Below are 22,098 nucleotides of genomic sequence, written 5' to 3'. Positions count from 1 at the left end.
TTCACCATGTGGGTTCTGGTCAGTCTTGGTGACAAGCACCTTTACCCACGGTGCTGGTTAGTTCTTGTCAACTTGGGCACAAGCTCAAGTCACTAGGAAGAGGGCACTTCCTTGATTAATGATTGATGTGGACATGCCATCCCTGGGCTGGTGGTCCTGGGGTCTGTAAGAAAGCAAACTGGGCAAGCCATGAGGGGCAAGCCAGGAAGGAGCATTTCTCTGTGACTTTGGCTGTGGTTCCTGCTCTGACTTCCCTCAACGAGACGTGGAAGCATAAGCTAAATAAACCCTCTCCTCCCAGGTTGTTCTGGCCGTGGTGTTTATCAAAGCCACAGAAACTAGAATGCCTGCTGGGCCATCTCACCAGCCCAAGGCTTGCTTTTTAATGTCTATCAGCTAAATACTCTCCAAATCCTAATATCCACAGTTACTCTTTTGAGCTGCCATTCAATGAGCTGCCACTGAATGTGGCCCTTCAAGACCCAACCTTTAATCTTTACATCTGGGTATAATGGTACAGTTAGGAAGCACAGGGAGCAAGAACAGGGATCCAAGGCAGGCCTTACTTACATAACAAGTTCAAGGCCAGCATGGGCTTTATAAGACTGTCTCAAAAACAAAATAAAAAAGTTTTTTAGAACAAATCATACTCAATCTACAGAACATGGAGGAACGGTCCTTAACGGGAGACTCAATGGAGCACAGTAGACTCAAAGACTGAAGCTGTGTTTTTGAGAATCTAGTCCCAAAGAAGCATGGGGAAGACTCAGACAATCCATGCTTGCTTGTCAAGAAAGCGTTGTCCCTGACAACGTCCTTCCAAATTTTCCCTAGAGTCACCCGGACTTAGGTGCCCTCAAACTGTCTTGAGCGGCCGGTAGTGCAGAGCTGAAACTCTAGCCCGTGTGCCTCGTTCCTGATTGTCAGACTGCATTTCAACCCCGACTATAAGTGAGAAGGGGTGGGCGGGGTGGGCAGGGTGGGGTGTGCAGTGTGTACTGATCGGTCAGGGATAGCCCCGTCTGTGCCTGTAGTGATTGCAGATGACCCTCTGGTTCTGACCCTCTGGTTCTTACCCTCTTCCCTCGGGTTCCCTTGGCCCCCTTCTCTCCTCCACGGCCCGGGTTACCGTCTTCTCCCTTTACAAAGGTGAAAGCAGGGGTGTGAGCATACGGAAAGACTTACAGATGTGGGACACACGCTGCCTAGCAGTTGCCAGGCCCACAGAGCTGTCTTCTTACTTGCACACCAGGATAGCCAGGGAATCCAGGTTCGCCCTAGGGTCAGAAATGATAGGATGACGTTCAGTGCCAGGTGATTACGTTTCTCCTCAGCGTCCCTCCAGGAAAGAAATGGTCAAGAGGCCGCATTTCCATCCCAGAGGGCAACAATTTGTAAATAGTTTTTTACAATTTCCCCCCTAGAGGCTATAACCATGCTCCAGTAGGTGGTCCCTCTCCCACATACATATGGCCAGTACACACGCATGTGACCTAAGCGCTTCCTCCCCTACACTTCAGTTTCCAGATGACACAGAATACCGAAAACTACACAGATGCTGTGAACACAGACAACACCCTGTGCTATGTAGGCGGGAGATGAGAGTTCCTACGTGTTCAGTGCACGTGCAAAGGTTTCTCAGATGTCTCGGTCTGCGGTTGGTTGAGTTCATCCTTGGGAGTGTGTAAGAGTAGAGGGTGTGTGGGAGGGGGAGTTGGGAAAGGCTCTTCTATAGATGGTGGCCAGGGAAAGTCTTTTTGCAAAGATAGCATTTGGAAGTATGGAGTGAAGAAGTGAGCCTAGCAGGGACATGGGGGGCAGGGAGGAATATGGAGGGGGAGGAAGCCCAGGAAAATGGAAAAGGACGTGAAGAGGCGTTAATGCAGGAGGTTGATGAGAGAGGAGGTCAGGAGAGGATGCCTAGAAGGTCACACACAAGCCAGGCGTGTCCAGTCTTACAGGCCACGGAACACTGGGTTTTCTTTTCAGTGCCACGGGGAGCGATAGCAGGCTTTGGGTAGAACAGAGACATGCTCTCGCTACGCTCATAAAAGATGGTTCTGGTTGCCCAGGAAGGCCTAACTCTACGAGGCATAGGCAGAGGCAGGGAGATAACTAGGTGCCTTCTGAAGGAATCAAAGTAGAGAGTCATGTACACTTGGCCTACATGACAGAAGTAACCAGAGGTGGTAAAATGCTTTGTTGGGGTGTGACTCGGTGGCAGAGACAGGCGTGGTGAGACACCCTGGTGATCCCAGCACAGGGGAGGTGCAAACAGGCAGATGGCTACGGCTTTCTGGCCAGGCATCTTAGCCTAAATGGTGACCTCTGAGACAAATAAACGAGGAGGACAGCCTCTGAGGAACAACAGCCAAGGCTGAGCTCTGGCCTCCACAGACATGCACGCACACACAGAGAGAGAGCAGGGAGGGGAGATAAAGACAGAGAGACAGGGACAGATAAATTAAAATGTAAAATCCATAAATGCTGAGAAAAGAAAGGAATAAAGTTATTGTTGGAGGATGTGCTAATTTTAAGTTGTCTGATAGATGTTTAAAAAAACAAAACAAAAAAAACAAAAAACAAAAAGGACACATGTGTGGTGTTGGGTTTGGTTTAAACTAGAGGAATAAACCGGAGATCACAGGGTAAAGGGAGCCTGATGCTTTAAAGGCATGAAGCACAGGGTGGCAAATTCTGTCTGGAAAAGCCCAAGGCATCTACCAGAGTAAGCCAATCTGTGAGTTCAGCTTGGAAAACGAGCTACACTTGTCCAAGGGAGAGAGAATGAAAAGAACATTCTATAGCATCGTGGAGAAAAGGAGCTGGGAAAGGGCTGGCATCTCCAGATCAGGATGGCGTGGGACCGCCTGGTGAGGCTGGAAGCTGATGCTAGGGGTTGGTTTTAAAATAAGTGAAGGACTAGATAATCCTTTTGTTTCACAGGGAGGGAACGCTGTCAAGCTATGACATGTCATAAAAAAAAAAAAAACATTCCTGACACAACTCCTGAAAACTCACCCCTAAGTGAAATCAGAACCGTGGTTTGATATTGGAATGCTCTTTGCCTGAGCTTACCTTCTTCCCTTTTCTTCCCGGGAAACCGTAACCATCTGGACCAATTAGACCCTAGGAAAACAACACAAGATGAACTGACCGTAGATTCACCCAGACCAACTCATGGCTGATAACAATAGCCAAACCCTTGGATAAGCCAAGAAAGTAAGAAATCAGGGAAGAGGGAGGGCCTTGGGGAAGGCTGGAAGAGTGCTTGCATGGGACAAACACTCACAGTGGAGGGACAGGGGCTTAAAACCTTAAAAGACCGTGACAGTGTTGCCTACATGGCTGCTGGGAGAAGGACTAGGAACCTGCGGAGCTGAGCTCACTTTCTGGTAAATGTGTCGATCACTTTTCCAGTTTTCAGAAGGCTGAGGCAGGGAGCCTGAGAGTCTGACCCAGCCTGGCTCAACATACACACGCACACATATGCATACATGCACACACACAGACACACACACATGTGTACACTGGGACATTGCTAGAGATCTGAACACTGCCACAGGAGTCAATGACTGATCCTCTACAGAGCTGTATTTGCCAGACTACAGATAATGCAGGTAAGTGTCCATCCTAAGAAGTGAATTCAACTGTAGTGGCTTTTGGGGCAATGTCATTCTTAGATCAAGTAGATAAACAGAGAGAGCAAATGGGACTCGGAAGGCCTGAAAACTGTTACTGTGGCCTACTTAGGAAAATTGTAAAGTACAAAGGGAAAGTGGGGAAAAACCGAATCCTCTGTGAGGAGGGAAGTGCCATCCTTTGGCTGCTACTCTGTCTTCTCTCACACAGAGCATCAGTGCCTGCATCTCCGGGGAGAGATCTCGGCCTGTATTTGGAGGCTGTGATTGGAAACTTGTGAGAGTGCTGGGATTAGAGATGTGTGCTTCCACATCTATCTTCACCTAGGTTCTAGAGATTTCAGACTCAGGTCCTCAGGCTTGAAATGCCACCTCCAAGAATAATGCCCTTCCTAGCTTACGGGGGGGGGGGAAGGTGAGGGGAGTTAAGGGGCATAAGCTCTATGCTATTTCAACCAAGAGAGCAGAATAAAATCAAACAAACTATGAATTTCACCATTTACCTTTTCAGAGTACAGGCACAGGGCCCTGTTTGCCTCACAGTCCATTTCACAGTAGCCCTGTTCCACTCACACTCCTTGCACATTTTAATTTAAGCATCTTGGGTCTGCTTCAGTTTTCTCTCCTTCCCAACAAATGCAATTTCAGTGCTAAATTGGGGGAGGGGGCGTGGGGGGCACCCTTACAGGCCCTTCCTAACTGCTGGTAGAAGAAATCTCCAGAAGACGGCACTGCTCCTATGAAAAACTGAACCACAGGAAAATGGTGAGCTGAACATAGATGAAATAACTAATTTCCGCCTGTGCTCAGATCAGTGAAGAAGGTAAAAACGAAGAGCCCTGCGTTGAAAGTTTCATCTGTAGGAAGAAATCGCTCATGATTATTGGTCTCCAAAGTTATTCCTAAGCTCTGGATAATTAAACTCCTATTCTGAAAGGATAGCGATTCTAGCTAAGTGTTCTAATTTGGTATCTAGAAAAATATGTCTCTGTGCTGGGGGAGATGGCTCAGTGGGTAAAGCCCACTGAACAAGCATGAGGACCTGGGTTTAAACCCCTAGAACTTGTGGAAAACTAGATATGGCAGCGCCCATCTTCAATCCTGGTGCTCCCAGACAGAGGTGCAGCTCAGCAGCTATCCAGGCTGCCTTACACAGGTATTAAAAATAAAAATAAAAAGGAGATCCTGCCTCAGACAAGGCTAGGAGCTAGAAAGCTGGGTCAGAGGTTAACAGCACCGTCTGCTCTTGTAGAGAGGACCTGGTTTCAATCCCCAGCATCCACACAATGGCTTACTACAATTCCAGTTCCAGGAGATCCCAGCCTCTCTTCTGGTCCCCACAGGCACAAGGCAAACATATGGTACACGGAAGTACACGCAGACCAAACACCCACACATATAAAATAAATCTTTTTATAAAGGCCACAAATGAACAGCACCCAAAGTTGACCTCCACATACATGCCATGGTATAAGCATGCTCACGCATACAAAAAGCACACAAACACACAGACGACTCACAAAGATATTTTAAGTTTATCTGAGCATCTCATTGGTCCCAAAAGACTCAGATATTTGAGAAACCTCCTCATCGAATATCAGAGACTCACAGGCACTTCCTTCTTCAACAATGAGAAGGCAAAAGACATGCAACACATTTTTAAATTATTTATTTATGTGGAACTTATGGACCTTTGGCTAAATCCTCAACAGTTCAAGCCATCATGTCATATTGGTAATCCCGAGTTTAAATCATCAAGACTATTATTTTTTATGTGAAACAAAAACACATACAAAACAAGAAAAAATTCAATCAAGAATTCAAAACAGAGAATCTGGACTTACAGGCTGCCCTCGTGGTCCTTGCTGACCCAGTGGACCTCTTTCTCCTGCATGACCGAGATCTCCCTTTTAATAAAGGGGAAAGATGAAATTGAGTTTCTCCCATGAGTTTATATATTTTTGTGCCATTTTTCTTAAAGATTTTTGATTAGTCCTTTCAAGACCTGTTAACAGCACCATACGGGCTTGCTAAGGCTTGTTCTGGAAATGGGATTAAAAAGAAAATGCACAGTGGAATTGGATACAGCTGTAAAGGAAAATTAAACCACAATAATGCAGGAAAAATGGATGTGATTGTAACTCATTATGTTAAGAGAAATAAGCCACAAAATACCACGTGGCTCCTCTCAGATGCAGAAACTCGATTTAAAATTATGTGTATTTACATGTGTGTGTTAAATAAAGGTAATTATAAACATACTAGCCATGTTTGTACTGATGATAGAGAATTAGAGAGTTTGGATCACTATGGCTTTCCCAGGTGTGGGCGTGAGAATATAGGCTCACAGCGAGTCTATGCCTGTTCTCTCTGTCAGCGCACCATTGCCTCCTGATATATGTGAGCCACTTCTCCATAGGCCAGTTTATATCATTTCCTTCTTTGTATGCACCATTCTAGCTATAAGTGGAAAGGCAGTCAATAGCTTCATCAGCACTATCATGAACATACTGGAAATGATGGCAGGGAAAGATGTGCCTAGGAAAGCCCAAAGTTTCCCTAAAGTCAAACTCAAGAATCTGTTCTCTGACACTCACCTTTATTCCTCTGGGTCCAGCTGGTCCTCTTGAGCCATTTGGCCCTGGAGGCCCAGGATTCCCCTGCAATGATACCATGACCAAAATCATGACTCTCTTACATAGCCCCTGACTTGCAGTCACTGGACCAATGATTTTTGTTTTATTTTTTACTTTACAACAGAAAAAAAAATCACATGCATTTAGTATAATCCATACTTCAAGTTTTAAAACTTTGACCTTTTCCTGGACTAGTCATACTTGATACAATGTCTTGTGATGCTGGGTACCAGCAATGAGCCATCACCATGAAGCCACAGGAGTCAACAACTGATTCTCTACAGAGCTGTATTTGCTAAGCTACAACATTGGTAGGTCAATCTATTAAATGAGCTTTTGCTCCATGACATTCTCAGCTACTGATGGCTTCACTGGGATACCATCCCAAGAGCATAGGGATTACTGAATTCGTCTGGAATTGTCAATGTGCTCATGAATCCTCACCTAAAGACCTAAGCCAGAGGCCAGTCTGACCACTTTCTGTCTGGGTGGCAAGCCATTTAATCTCCCAGAGCCTCTGTGACCTCATCTGCAGAAACAGATCATTTCCCTGTAGCTTCATAAGGAACAAGGGAATTGGCACGGAGATGTAAACTGAGCTTTTAACGCTTAACACAGTTAATTTTCTCTTCCAACATGCAAAATGCATAGCAGACACATTTAAACTCCAGATGGGGGTGACTGGGAGGAAGAACGAAGGGTACAATGAAAAAATAAAATCTACTGAACACGGCGAACAGGGGCAATTATCTACACACTCTCTGGAAGAGGAGCAGGAAAACTAAAGCCTAGTCTTTTACCTGCTCCAAACTGAAATGTGTTCAAATTAGACTTACAATATCACAATGAGAATTTTTTAAGTAACAGGTTATCCAGGCTTTGTGACGCACACCTTTAATCTCAGCACTAAGGAGACAGAGGCAGACAGATCTCTGTGGGTTCCAGGCCAGTTAGAAGTACATAGTAAGAGCCTGTCTCAATAAACAAACAAACAAATGGGCTTTAAAAGCTTTGGGAACAGCAAGCTAGATTGTTACCCAGGAAGAGACTGAGGACAGAGATATGACTTTGGCCATCCTAGAGCTGCTGTTTTGAGTCTCTGGATGGAGACCATGAACCTGAGTCACATTGTATTGCTCAAGTGTCTAAGCTGTGGCAAGACACTTTGGCCATCCTAGAGCTGCTGTTTTGAGTCTCTGCATGGAGACCATGAACCTGAGTCACATTGTGTTGCTCAAGTGTCTAAGCCTTCTCCTCAGAAAGCCTCCCTGATCATACAGCTGTCTCTCTGACCTTTCCACTAGCAGCGGACTTTAGATGGACAGTGGAACAGACGCTAGAAAGAGCAAAGTCAGAGGCCATTTGACTATTTACTATTTAAACAACCAGGCATTGGGTTGCCCTTAAGCCTCTGTGGCCTTATCTACACAGTCAAGCATACCCTTGTATCCTCGTGAGGAGCAGGTAATTTAAGCAAGCCTCTGTATGGCACTATCATTTGTTCTTGCACTAGGAATAAACATGAGCTGTGATACATGTCTGTGAGGTTCAAACCCAGAACTTCCTGATAGCTGTGTGGCCAGAATGGAGGGAGCACACAGCTGATATGGATGCCAACTTCCTCAAGCTAAATGTCCTGGAAAGCTCTGGTACTCACAGACCCCAGAACAAATGATTCAACCTGTGAATCCTCAAGGCAAGAATAAGCCCCATCTAATCAGCAGCCATACTATAGCTATTTGCCTTACAAACCTACCTGGGCGCCCAGAACCCCTTTTTGACCAAAAATTCCTGGTGTTCCTTGCCTTCCTCTGAGCCCCTGTTCCAAAAGAGACATTAAGTTTCAAATGATTTTTACACAGCCATTTATATCCCACGTAAGTGTAAAGTCATCCCAGATACCCGCTGAATGACCCATCGCCGGATGATCTCTACCAAACAGAGTCAGGCTGTGTCTACACTCTGAGGTGCTCACGGAGCATTCTTTCCATGCTCGCTCCATCTACAGGGTAGGAGGACATAGATCCTTTAGCCTCCATGCTCTTAGCAATCTTTCCAGATGGATCTGCCAAGCACTCAAGTTCATTAATGTTGTCTTCGTATCTTCATCCACCCAACTACCCTGAAATCAATGGAGTGGGCTGACAATGGCCTCTCTCTCATTTGGAAAGATTTTCCTTTTGCAGGCCAAGATCACAGCTGTCCCTCTATCAAGAGCCAGAGGTTCCAGAGGTGCATTTAAGTGTCTCAGTCCCCATTGCTAGGGCAGGAGCTGCTTATATTCCCTCCAGTCTTCTTTACTTTACACATTTTGACACTTTTTTTTTGAGAAATACTGTCCCAATAGAAGCATTGACCTTAGCTTCTACTCTCTCCCAGGTGAGGTATTGACAATCATCTATTTTAAATAGACCGTCACCCCCATAACTCAGTGGGAAGGTGAGAATGGAGGACAGGTTCTGTTAATCAACATAATCATCTGGCTTATGGCTTTTGGTATGATGTGAACGGCTTTCAGAAGGCGGAATCTGGTGACTAGAGAAGACAGAGCAGGGACATGACAGTAGCAGGGGTCCAAATTTGAAATAAGCCACTGATCAAAGAGAAAAACGGGGAAAAAAATAGGTTTCTTTGTTATTCCCCCGATGCCAATTTTTCTTCTCATCATAAAGCAAACACACTCTAATTACACTTTGATTACTCTTTTCTTTCTTGAACATCTTTGTCATCTGGAATCAGCAAATAGCTTCTGGAATCATCATCTAACACTCACTGGGTTTTCAATGCTGGAGAGAGGATTCAGTGTGAATGAAGTGTGTTGTCAGTTTAAAGTTCTTCCACTGCAGGGAACTTGGAAATGCTTTGCTTTATAAAGGGAAGAGCTTGAAGGACTGTGAAATGATGGGTTTACTTTTTCCTCTGAGGATTCTAGAAGAGCTGCTTTGACATTCAAGTTTCCACTTGTCACTTCGTAGTTTACAGTCCCTCGGTGGACTGAAGCCCTAAAGGGTAAGACCTTGTCTTGCTTGTTTAAGCACCCCAAGGTCTATTAGGAGGAATCTCCATGCATAGCAGAAACCCAGTAAGTGCTAGGTGATGGAATACAACTTTAATGAATTAAAGGCCACTTAGGAACAACTCAGTGCATCTCCAGAGGCACTCATCACGAGCACTGACTTCAGGTTCGGATTCCAATTCTATCACTCTCTAGCAGTGTGACCTTGGCCAGTTTGCCTACCTGCCTCATCGCCTCTCTATTTTGTCCCTATGAAATGGACTAATAACCCCACTCAACCCCCAGTGGTGAATTAAACGAATTAATGCTACGGCCTAGGCTAGGACTGAGGAGTCTGGGCAATACAGCTATTATGGTTTGGCCTTCCCAATTGGCTTCAGTAAGACCCAGGAAGCGCTCTTCGGGTCATTCTCATTCACATTTCTATCACACAAAGAGAAGGTTTCAAGCAAATGTCCTTAGATTAAAACCCAGTTCTCAATACAACCTGTGGTCCTGGATACCCAGGCTCTCCTTGGAAACCCAGCTCACCAGCCTCTCCACGCACACCCTGCAGAAATGAGAAAGCACTGTGAGTGCCCAGACACAGCAGGTACCTTATTGGAAACAGCCTTCCTCACAAGGTGGCCATTAAGAGCCCCGAGGATAAGGCACAGAAAATAAATTGGACTGGTTGTGCTCAATCATCCCCAGAGACGGACGGATCCAGGCTGGAGAAATCTGAGAGGCTTCCCCTCTGACAGGGGAAATACAGGGACTGATTGTTGCAACCTTTCCCAGTCTTCAGCAGTCTTCACAAATCTCTTTCCGGCAGCTCAGCCAGTGCTGGGGTAGGAATCCTTTATTTAAATAACCCAAATCCCTATTCTGCATAAGAACTGCTTCCGAAAAGCCTAACCCTGCTGGAAAGGGGCACTATAGGTTGACAGTGTACAGATAAATGTATTTATGTGTATGTGTGTTTGTGTGTGCACGTGTCTATGGGTGTATGTGTTTGTATGTGTGTGTATGTGTGTGTGTGTATGCATGTGTGTATGTGTTTGTGTGTGTGCCTGCACACACGTGTAGACCAGAGGTCAATCTTCGGTGATCTGCCTCAACTGCTGTTAACCTTTTCTTTTCTTTGTTTTTGTTTTATTTTGTTCTGTTTTGAGACAGGTCCCTTACTAGGACCTGGTCTCATCAGTTAGGAGAACTAGCCGGCCAGGGAGCCCCAGGATGTCTCTGCCTCCGTGGTGGTGAGATCACGGCACCACCATGACTGGTCTTTTCCCACCGCTTCTGGGGATGGAACTCGGGCCCCCACCTTTGTGCAGCAAGCATTCTAGCAACTGAGCCACCCCTCCAGCCCTCAGCCCTCTCTTTAATGGACTCGACGCTCACGTGCTGGTTAGTTTTGTGTCAACTGGACACAAGCTGGAGTCACTGGGGAAGAAAGAACCACAGCTAAGAAAATGCCCCGACCAGATCGGGACATTCTCATAATTAGTGATTGATGTGGGAGGCCTCGGACCATTGTGGGTGGCGCCATCACAGGGCAGGTAGGCCTGGGGAATATAAGAAAGCAAACTGGACAAGCTAGAGAGAGCATGCCAATAAGCAGCGTTCTTCCATGGCCTCTGCTTCAGTTCCTGCCCTGACTTCCCTCGGTGGTGGACTGTGTTATATAGAACTGTAAGCCAAAATAAACGTTTCCTCCCTGGGTTGATTTGTGTGTGTGTGTGTGTGTGTGTGTGTGTGTGTGTGTGTGTGTGGCATTGATTATAACAATAGACACCCTAAACATCTCTCCAATGTCAAGGACCTTTATCTCACACATGGAAACAGGATGTTGACCATGCTTGACAGTCAGCCACAATGTCCTCACTTGAGGTTGGGGAATGTGGTCCTGCTATGTTGGCCACGCTGTTCTGGAACTCCTGGGCTTGGGTGACCCTTACACCTCATCCCCTCCCCATTTTCTTATTTTCCTTTCCACACGTTATACTGTACTTTTTTGTACATTTGTTTGCATATGCATAGGATCCAGATTTTAGGGAGAATACTTGTTTTTTTCTTTCTGAGATTATGTAACCTCACTTCATATTATACATTATAAGTCCCTTCATTTTTATACAAATTTTGTGATTTTATCTTTCTTTAGAGCTGGATTGCATTCTGTTTATGTATTGAATTTTTTTTTATCAGTTTGTCTATTGAGGGAAAGCCATTGATTGAAAACCTGAGTAGGAGTACAAGCAAGTCACTTTAAGGACCCATAACGATTATAATCTACGAAAAGGAGAAGCATCCAATTACATCCCTTCGTTTGCACAATTTCAACCCTGTTCCAGAATGAAAGGGCTCTATTGCAAAATCTGTCTCAACAAACTAGTACAAAAGCCTAGAATGTAAAAACCCTGGATTAGAGTAACAAAATGGAGGGAAGAGGAGGGATGAGTGAAAGAAAAGTAATCCTGAGGTGACTGACTAGAGTGGGGTTCCATCACTTCTATTAGGGAGCTATATAATTAATAACAGGTTCACCAAACGTAGAACAAATAGGAAGGGAGGGGGGTTCTGTTCACAGTACACAAAATTATAAATCTGTAGATGCTCAGTTAGTTTAACCCAGAGTGAACAGAGTAAATGCATGACAAGGATGCAGCAGGAGAAGGAGGGAGATGGCAAGGAAACAAAATCTTCCCCTCCTACTGTCAGAAGTCAACAGCACACGGAGCTAAGCTGGTCCCCTGCCTCTAAAAGACATGAGCAGAGAGGGGCAGGACTGAGTTTGGGAGAAGCCTACGGAATTAAGCTGATTTTGTACAAAATCTTCAAAGAGTATTGTAGTCTTTGATTCGAGCATTAGATTTGGATCTGCCGGCTGTTGGATCTGGCAGTTTCCTTCACTTTACCACGCTGGTCTGCTGGGCACAAGTTCTAGGGCAGCGTTCCACCTCAGACTGGTTTTAATTTTATTTTGAAATAGTCATACGACGTTGCCCAGGCTCCCTCCCTCCCTTAGACAAACCTTAAAGTTACCGTCCTGGGCCGGAGTGGGGATACGAGGACTGTAACATTAATACATTGATAAACTGGCACATGCTGTCTAAACTCTCAGAGAGGCCCGGTCTCCCATCTCAGAGCTAAGCATGTTCATCGGAAAGCATCCTCTAAGACCCCCAAGTCAGGCGATGGGATGTATACTCCCAATTCTGTGAGGAGGGAAGAGAAGAAGAGCACAGCCCAAGGGTAAAACACTGTATCTTGGGACGGGTCAGATAGCAAGCCATTCCCAACAGAGGTTACTGTTGCTCGTGCCGTGATACAAAAGTGCCTGCAGTAGATGATGCGGGAGTCCAAAGCTCAGCCATGGAAGCCCGTGCATGGAGAGAAAGCTTAACTGGGAACTCCAAGTCACTGCCTCAGCTTCCAGTGTCTGCCGGATGTTGTGAATGTCGGACTTGACATTATCATCCCTATGTGTTGCTATTTGCTGAGGAGCCGCTGGACACCACTCCTGAGGGGACACCCAGCTCTGCCTGTGACTCTCTGGGTGTCTCTGTCTGGGACTCTCTGCCTGGGAAATCCAGCAGCCCCTGAAAGGGGCTTCCCTAGTTGATTTCTGCTGGATGTTCCAAGCACCCAATTTGATGACAGTTTGCTATCTATGTATCCTTGCTATTTGTTCTTTTGCTTTGACTTTCTACGGACTTAATAACTGCCTCGCTCCAAACCAAAAGTATGCCTATCGTAGGTCATTCTCCTGACCCTATGGAACTATGGGAAGGTTTCCATGAGATGATACCGACAAGCATGTGGTGTGCTGCCTGAGGCCAGATAAAGACTTAGTGAAGCAAGATTCTTCCCAGGAATAGTTCCCAGCCCACTGTCAAACTGCATCACTCTCCCCTGGGGATGCCACGAACTCAACCCTTTGCCTTCAGCTCCACAGTGTGCACTTGCTCAGGCACAAATAGGAAAACCCCGGCCTTTGCCCAGAAATGTCATTTTATCAGAAGTCAGAAGTCTTCTCTGCAAGCACTATTTTAAACCCAAAAGAAATAGAGCAGTTGGGAGTGGGGGCATTTTGAACATTCCCTTCTTCTACACTAACTTCCCAGTGATCCCTTGTGCCATTTCAACAGCCGACCAGCACTCCCCTGGACCTCAGAGAGAACTATGAAAGCAGACCTCTCCAAAAATACTGACCTTCAACCCTGGCAGGCCAGTTCTTCCACGTGACCCCTAAGAGCACAAAAGAAGAAGAGATCTCAAAAAAGAAAACAAGCCGATCACTCGGCAACCTACCCTTTCCTCCCCAGCCTGCCTCCCTCTCTGGCAAAGGCAAGAAGGAGTTACTCCCCTCCAGCAGTTACACCTACCCGAGGTCCCATGCTGCCTGTTTCCCCGAGAGGTCCATGGAAACCGGAACTTCCCTGAAAAGTGAGGAAGATCTGTTTAAATTCCACAGACTCCTGGATCAACACATGCATAGGGTCAGTAGCTCTCTCGCTGGGAAGTGCGGAGACAGAGTGTCTGTTAGATGGCACTGCTCATGAGGAACTGAGTTTGGACCCCCAGGGCCCACGTGAAAGCTGTGCAGAGAGGTATGTGCCTGGCATCCCAGCACCGGTGGGTAGAAGGCAGGAGCTCACTGACCAGGCGGTTTAGCAGAAACAGTGAGTAGTAAGAGACAGTGAGAGACCCTGTCTCAATAAATCAGGTAGAGAGAACCAGTGGGGAAGACACCGAACTCAGACTTCTGACCTACACACACACACACATACATGTTACACACACACACACACACACACACACACATGCGTGAACATGCATGAGCATGCACACATGTACACACACGCACACAAAGATGCAAATGGCATTCAAGTCTCATGTTTCTGAACGCTGATCTGTTCGTTATCTTTCCCTGCTGGGTGTCCCTTTGACGACGGCACAAAGCGCATCATGCTGCGCCACAAGCCTCCTGCCGTCTTCCCTCACACTGGGTCCACACAGGGTCCCGAGTAGCAGGTAGAAGAAGAAGGTGGGCAGCTGTGTCTCCATAAACATGGAGAGACGGACACCAAGAACAAGTGATGTATCCAGGTGATGACGGAAAGAAGGGAGCACAGCCACCACGGGAAGGCACTCTGCTGTCACCTCTGAGAAGTCAGAAGGGGGAAGTGAATCAAGCCCATAGAATGAGCCTACGTTTCAGGAGAAATGGTGACACTGACCATGGGATTCCCAGCAGGAATCCCTTGGATAATCAGCCTGGCTTCCTCGGTGGGAAGAACAAGGAGAGTGAGCATGATGCTGAAGCAAACACCATCTCTTGTTACTCTGTTAGCTATGAAAGGCTAAATGATCAAACAATTTAGCCCATAATGCTAGTGTAAACATGGCACGGGCGTTTACAGAAACATCATGCAAAAGTTTTTAAATATTTACCCAAACACCAAAAAAGTGTGAAAAATTTCAAGACAGAGCTGCATGGGAGGGACCAGATATGTCTCAGCAGAACCATTATTGATAGTTTCATTTAAATTCTGTGATGAGTTAATGAAACCTTGTATCTAGGATAATAGTCTTTCTCTTCTCTCTCTCTCTTTCTTTCTCTCTCTCTGTCTCATGTAGCTCAAGCTGACTTTGAACTCACTATGTAGCCAAGGATGGCCTTGAACTCCAGATTCTCCTGCCAACCAAGTATTGGGATTACTGACATGTTCTATCAAAACCAGTTTTATTTTTATTTTTTTGAGACAGAGACTCATACCAGCCCAGACTAACGGAAATCTCATAATCCTCCTGCCTCGGTCTCCTGGGTGTTGAGATTACAGGTGTGTGCCACCATGCCTAGCTCACTATATCTTTTCAAGGACACTAACTAATACAAGGACTTTAAGTATTGACCTATTTTCAGTATTTGAAGAGGTACTGATTTTGGTTCAAGACCAGATAATGCCAAAATATGCAAATGAAAATGGTGTCCCCATGCTGAGATGGTGACTTTGCAAAAAGAAACCATCCAGAAGATAGGCCGAAGCACTCGCTGTCTGCTGGGTCCTCTGTGTCCTCTGGGCTGGAGACTGCTCAGTTTAGCCCTTCTATCTGGATTACGTTTCCAGAATGGCTGACTCCTTGTCTTCATATTCTTTAGGATCCTGATGTTTACTTTTAAATATTTGTGGTTTTTAAGGGAATTAAATGTGTTGTGATTTTTTAAAAAAAATACACACTGTTGGGCTGGGGAGATGGGCCCATACGTAAAGTACTTGCCAGGAAAACTTGGGGGCAAGAGTTCAGATCACTAGGAGCCATAGTGTTCTCCTGAAATCCCAGGGTTTTGAGGCAGAGAGGGGTGATTCCCAGAGCAAGAAAGCTGGCTAGCTAGACTAGCTGCATTGATGAGCTCTGGGTCTTATTGAGCGATTCTGCTCCAATGATTAAGGAAGAGAGCAATCAAGGAATATCCCTGATGTCAGCCTTGGGTCTCCCCACAATCATGTGCACGTGCATGCATATAAACACACGAACACAGGTGCATGCACAGAACATATACAAAAACATGAAGGAAAAAAAAACATTGGATAAACACAGACTTAAAGAACACAGACTTAGAAGAGCATCTTAGGCTCAGTGTGGTGATTTGAATGAGACTGACCGGCATGGGCTCGTATATTTGCATGCTCAGAACCCACTTGGGGAACTGTCTGGAATGGGTAAGAGGCGTGGCCTTGCTGGAGTGGGGGCAACCTTGTTGGAGGAGGTGTGTCACTGGGAGCGGACTTTGAGGGTACAAAAGCCCACTCCAAGCCCAGTGTCTCTCTCTGCCTGCTGTCTGTGGAGCAGGGGGCATCTCTCAGCTACTGCTCCAGCACCATGCCTTTCTGTTTCCTGCTGTGATGAGCACGGACTAACCCTCTAAAGCTGCAAGCAAGCCCTCAGTTAAATGCTTCCTTACACAGGAGTTGCCTTGGTCATGGTGTCGCTTCACAGCAAGAGAACAGTGACTAAGATAGGCAGCCACTGGGAACCAATTATTCCTTGGAAAGTTTCAAAATGTTTATGCTTTCCCAAGAAGATATAAAGTATCTTCTTTATATAAAGTATCTTTTTATAAACTCAGATGGGATCATGCAATAAACACCGTTCTACATTTTTACTTTTTATATAATTTCTTGGTGATCCTTAAAATCAACACAGACAATAAATCTGTTTGTCTTTAAGTTTATAAAGTACCTAAGAGATGAGGAGATGGTATAAATATTAAAGTAGAAAAGGGACATATTGGAGTAAAGGTTAAAGCATGGATGGGGCAGAGGGGCAGGAGAGAGGAGAAGAGGGACAGGTAAACTAAAACTAAGGATGTAAAAAAAAAACAACAAAACCTTATGATAAGCTACTACTTTGTAAGCTAATTTAAAAATATTCTTTAAAACAGAGTTTTGACTGAGTGTTTTCCCCACAAGAACACCTCTGTGTTGAGCATGGGATACATTCTTACAATTGATCCGTTAGAAAAGCCCTAGAGACCACCAAAACAACACAGACTATTGCTGTTGCTGCTAACTGCCCACCAGAACTAGACAGTAAAGGCCCATCACAAAGGACACAACACATTTCAGGTCTAGGGCATGGAAAATCCAACCTGGAAAGGATCTGAAAATTTCCTCCTTGCCGGCTAGCTCTCGCAGTGACAAAAGGTACTAGGCAGAGTGCTGGGGGAGAAAAGTCATCCATGAGAACACTCAGCATTGACCTCCGAATTCTGCAGCATCGGCTTGCCAAGGAATGTGTGTTCACTGATGCAATATGGGCATGAGGACGATAGGGATAAGCAATGCTTTTCTGATGAGGTTTGAAGCCTGCTCCACAGGAGGGAACCCGTGCCTGGTACCGTAAACCAGGCCAGAAGTCCTTGAAGAACGTGTTCCTGCTGTTTTGATAGACGGAAATGTTGTCAAACTGTACTCTAAATACCTCTGCTAGAGCTACTGTTGACCATTCCAGAGAAGACTCTTCTGCAGCGGACGGCAGCTAACGCAGAGACTCCCAACTGGTAAGCATGACAGATGACTGTTCAGCCCTGAATGGGATGTCTCTGTCAAGGCTCAGGCAACACTGAGCAGAAAGGGATAGGAGGTGTGAAAGAGCCGAGGGTAGGGAGGAGAACTGTGAGGTGCTGTCTTCCGGGCATGAGATGTCTGTTGCACTCATGACGTCACTGTAGATATGGTTACCCACACAAGAGTGAGCCAGTGAGACCAGCAGCAGCACTGACTGGACTCAGTGGGTTTCAAATGAGTGGAAGGAGGAAAAGGCATGAAGGCAGGAAGGGCACCTGATGGAGGTGCTCAGAGAGGTAGGAGTGGACATGGTCAAGACAAGTTACACCTGCCAGCTGTGGTGGCACACGCCGCTACTCCCAGCACTGGGAGGCACAGGCAGGCAGATCTTTGTGAGTTTGAGGCCAGCCTGGTCTAGAAAGTGAGTCCAGGACAGCCAGGCCTCTGTCTTGAAAGCAAAAATAAAAAATAAAAACAAACAAAGAGATACATTATGTATCTCTTTATGTATGTATGAAACAAACATGATTTTTTTTTTTTTTTTTTTTGGTTTATAAAGTAAAAGACAGCGTGTGGTATGGAGCTGTTCTTTTAAGGTATGCTAAAAAATTACATGAAAGAATAATTTTATCCTAAATAAGGAAAAATGGCACTTCCCTGTTTTTGAAAAGAAAAATATTATACTAGGTTCAAGAATGGAGCTGTGTGAGAAGAATTGTGAGTGCTGTGAGAAAAGCAAAAGGAGAAGCTCCTGACCTCTGCTCCTTCTAAACATGGGTTTGTTCTTGGAATGTCCTTCCATGCCTCTCTCAGGTATAGGGAGAGTGGGCTTACTTCAGATGTCCATCATTTTACCATTGTTATTTAGACAATGTTTCTAGGCAAGGCCTGCCCTTGTGATTGCATATAGTTTGACCTTGTGGACTTTGCTCATAGGACCTCACGTAACCCTCAGAGTATATAAACTGTCTAATGCTCTAAATGAAGTTGGCCATTGCATGAGACTTCCAATAATCTACCTCATATTTAGGCTCCATTCACCCAGGTCCCACCTCCAGAGTGGCAACAGCTAGAGACTAAGGAGATGGCTCAGTGGGTAAAGCACTTGTGACACAGGCGTGAAGACGTGAAGTCAGGACCCCAGCACCCACGTAAAAGCAGAAGCACCCCAGTGCTTGGGGGACAGAGATAAATGGATCCCCAGAGCTCACTAGCAGCCAGCTAGGCTGAGTCAGTGAGCTGTAGGGCCACTGAAGAGACCCTGTCTCAAAAACTAAGGTGGGCTGCTCGCAAAATGGCTCGGCAGGTAAGGGCGCTTGATACCAAGCCTGACATCCTGAGTTCAATCCCCAGAACCCACAAAGTAGAAAGTAGATGGAGAAAACCTACTCCCAAAAGCTGTGCTCTGACCTCCACATGTGTACCATGGCACATGCTCTCTCTCTCTCTCTCTCTCTCTCTCTCTCTCTCTCACACACACACACACACACACACACATATACATAAATAAGGTAGAGAGGAACAAAGGAAGGTACTTCACATCAACATCTGCCATACACACACACACATAGGTGCATACATACATGAACATATACTCACGCCATATGCTACCACAAAAACATTTTTAACAAACTGCTGTAACCTTCCCTGACTTCCTCTGAAGACTAATTGCTATCGTGTGTTAGGAAAGTTCACGGCTACTGGAAATATTGATAATTTTTTTTTCTTCCTCGTCTTTTCCACAGCCCCACACTTTGTAGTAAATGCTACTTCTATGGACTTCTTTTTGAAGTGGGTTGTATGCCAGAGAAGGCTAGATAAAACCTCTCATAATAGATCTTGATATAATAAGATTCTTTCCTAAAAGATTTATTGTCTCTTCACTTCAACAGCAGACAGCATTTTGCCGCCGGCATAGTGAAACAATTACTGGGACAGATGCTGGAGCCACTAGATAAAAGACTGTCAGAAAACAGAAGAGCTACATCCCAAGGTAAGCGTCATCCCTCAAATTACTTATTCATTAGAAAGGGGAGGAAACGTGCTCACGGGAGAGAAAGCTGATGAGCATGGGCTCAATGGAGTGACCACATCTAACACCACCAAAAAGAAGCCAAACTCCCAAGTAGCTTCACTACGTCTTCTGTTGAAAAAAAGATTAATCTGTCTCTGGATATGGAGAAATAGTCAGACAAGTCCTATGGGGGGGGGATGCTTAGCAAAAGAATTGGTCAGGAATGTCAACTTCATATAAGCAAACAGCAATGGGATGGCTGCTGTGATTAAGGAAAACTGAAGAGGTAAGATGCTCTGACAAACAAATAAAAAGCAGGCTTAAAGAACATTCCAGGAGTGACAGTTCCAGTGACACACTTCAGGCCAGTCTTGAAACAGTGAACAGATCTTCCTGGGCAAGTTGGTATTGCAGGATTCAGGGGTCAGTGCTACGTAATACCATCAATGACCTTTTCCCCCAGCGGTTGGCACAGGGCCTTGGCGCTGTGAAAGCTGACCAACAATGTGCTTCCCCTAAAAAGAATGGGTTGAAATTTGATCCCCAACGTGAAGGGATCAGGGCACATGGTCTCTGGGAGGTGATCAGGAGTGTGGGATTGGTGTGGTGTGCCCCAACTCTCTCTGTGTAAGGCGACCGCCAAGAAGGCAATGCGTGAAGCAGGAACTGGGCCCTCATTACACACCCAGCCCCCCAGTGCCTTGGTCTTTGGCTGTCCAGACTCTGGAGCTGTGGAAACTATATGTTGCGTGATGCAACCTGTCCACTGTATTCTGTTAGAGTAGCCCGAACTAAGACATTGGAAAAGCAGAAAAATTTGAACGTGGACTGTGCGTTAGAAAATAATATTATTTACATGTGCACAAACAAAAGTGCACTCAGCATGTGTCTGTGTACATGTGTGTATATATTCGTGCAGACACGTGCTTATATACGTATGTACTAAATAAATCAAAGAAACTTGTGAGTGGGAGGATCAGGGGAGGGCTTTAAGCGGGGGCAGTTAGGAGGGGCGAGGAAGAAAAGAAAAGGGGGGAGTGATGTAATTCTGTTTCGAATTTTTAAAACTTTCACAAATAAAACAATATTGCATAGATACTTTGTGAGGGCTCCCTTGTGTCGGTGTGGAAGGGTGGCCTTTTCCTTGTGGGCAATGTGTTACAGTGCTTTTAATTCATCTTCAAGGGGCCCAAGAAACCATCACTCACACAGAAACATGCTCACACACATGCTCATACAAACATGTGTGCTCACACACACACACACACACAAGTGTGGTAACGAATGCTGTTCATCCCTACAACTACATTTTTTTCCTGTAGAACTAGACATTTTTCAAAATAAAAAGTAACACGAGCTCTTCATGAAGTACCTCAACCAGAACGCAGAGGGAAAGACATGCGTACATTCTGGTGGTATAGATAGGGGTTTCTTTCTTCCCCTACCAATCTGGTCCCAAGTTGAATGCATTCTTGTAAACTTGCTCTTCTCACTTACTAGCACGCCATGGGTATTTTCCATACGGAGAAACAGTTGTCTGGCATACAGTGTAAGCTTGCCGGCAGAGTACTTGCCTGACTTCAAAAGGCCCCAGTTTCGATCCCCAGAAGAAAGAAAAGGGGATGAAGAAAGAGGGAGGAGAAAGGAGAGGAAAGAAGAAGGGCAAAGAACAATACGTAGAAAAGCAGGCATGGTGGCTCTGAGCCTGTAATTCCAGAATTTCACAGGCTAGAGCAGGAAGGTAGGCAAGGAGTTTGAGCCCAGCCGGACTACATGTAAGAGTGTATCAAACCCACAACGGAAATAAGTAGTTCTCTTTGTTATATTTCATTGGTATGTTTCACACTACTAAGTGTGAAAGTTAACACCGAGTATATTAATGATCTCTTATTATTGGATGCTGAATAGTTCCATCTTTTACTTTTGAGATAGGGGCTCAGACATACAGCCTGGGTGGCCTAGCGCTCACTATGGAACAAAGGATGAGCTTCAACGTCCAGTCCTCCTGCTACAGCTCCAAAGTGCTGGGCTCACAGGCATGCACCACAGGGGTTCAAACCGAGGACTTTGTGCATGCTAGGCAAGGCTCTACCAACTGAGCCACATGCCCGGTCTAATCTTTAATTATTTTTAAAATCACTGCAATAAAAATAATTGGAGGTAAGTCTTCTTTAAGGAAGCTAACCAGTGTCAACCCCTGGCCTCCACGAGCATGGGTCTCTCTTTCTCTCTCTGTCTCTCTGTCTCTCTCTCTCTCTCTCTCTCAGATTGCTTTGCTTTTACACTCCTGACCTATACAATTGGTCCTCCACCCTTTCCCTATCCTAGGTATGTAATACAGTTTTTCTGCTTGGTTGGAAACACTATTTCACGGAGGAATTTTCCAGGTTCAACTGTGACACTGATCCCAGGGTCCCTCAGAACTAACAGCGAGGAAAGACTGCCCCCTGGAGGTCTACCTTCTAATCGCAGGCAGACTCCACGGTCAGCAAGCGGCTTACATAAAGGAGTAACTTGCTATCATCTGAATCTATTCAAAGGATATTTCAAAAAACACACTCTTTTTCTGTTCCAAAGGATGTTTCATTAGCACCCTTCTTCGAGCCCAGCATTGGAGAAGAAACCACAAGAAATACAAAAAACAACGGAACGTGACACTGTCTGAAACAGTTACAATTTCTGTTCCCCACACAGTACAGGAACGGAGCCCAGGTTAACAGGCTGAGGTCAGGGGTGG

At 45.5% G+C, this 22,098-nt stretch overlaps 1 protein-coding gene across 1 annotated transcript in view; it reads right to left on the bottom strand.

The window, feature by feature from the left end:
- The window catches only part of LOC110550189 (collagen alpha-4(VI) chain-like), a 92,884-nt gene that overhangs the window by 24,214 nt on the left and 46,572 nt on the right, over window positions 1-22,098 (bottom strand). The window contains exons 19-27 of the mRNA XM_021639890.2: window positions 13,661-13,714; window positions 13,488-13,523; window positions 9,781-9,843; window positions 8,034-8,096; window positions 6,239-6,301; window positions 5,486-5,548; window positions 3,079-3,129; window positions 1,242-1,277; window positions 1,077-1,139 (exon numbers count right to left, since the gene is read on the bottom strand). Coding sequence (XP_021495565.1) covers window positions 1,077-1,139; window positions 1,242-1,277; window positions 3,079-3,129; window positions 5,486-5,548; window positions 6,239-6,301; window positions 8,034-8,096; window positions 9,781-9,843; window positions 13,488-13,523; window positions 13,661-13,714 — 492 coding nt within the window. The remainder of the gene's footprint in view (window positions 1-1,076; window positions 1,140-1,241; window positions 1,278-3,078; window positions 3,130-5,485; window positions 5,549-6,238; window positions 6,302-8,033; window positions 8,097-9,780; window positions 9,844-13,487; window positions 13,524-13,660; window positions 13,715-22,098) is intronic.

The sequence above is a fragment of the Meriones unguiculatus genome, chromosome 6 (genome assembly GCF_030254825.1).
Source record: "Meriones unguiculatus strain TT.TT164.6M chromosome 6, Bangor_MerUng_6.1, whole genome shotgun sequence".
NCBI lineage: Eukaryota > Metazoa > Chordata > Mammalia > Rodentia > Muridae > Meriones > Meriones unguiculatus.
Note: the sequence above shows the minus strand (reverse complement) of the source record. Positions and strands in the feature narration are given on the sequence as shown.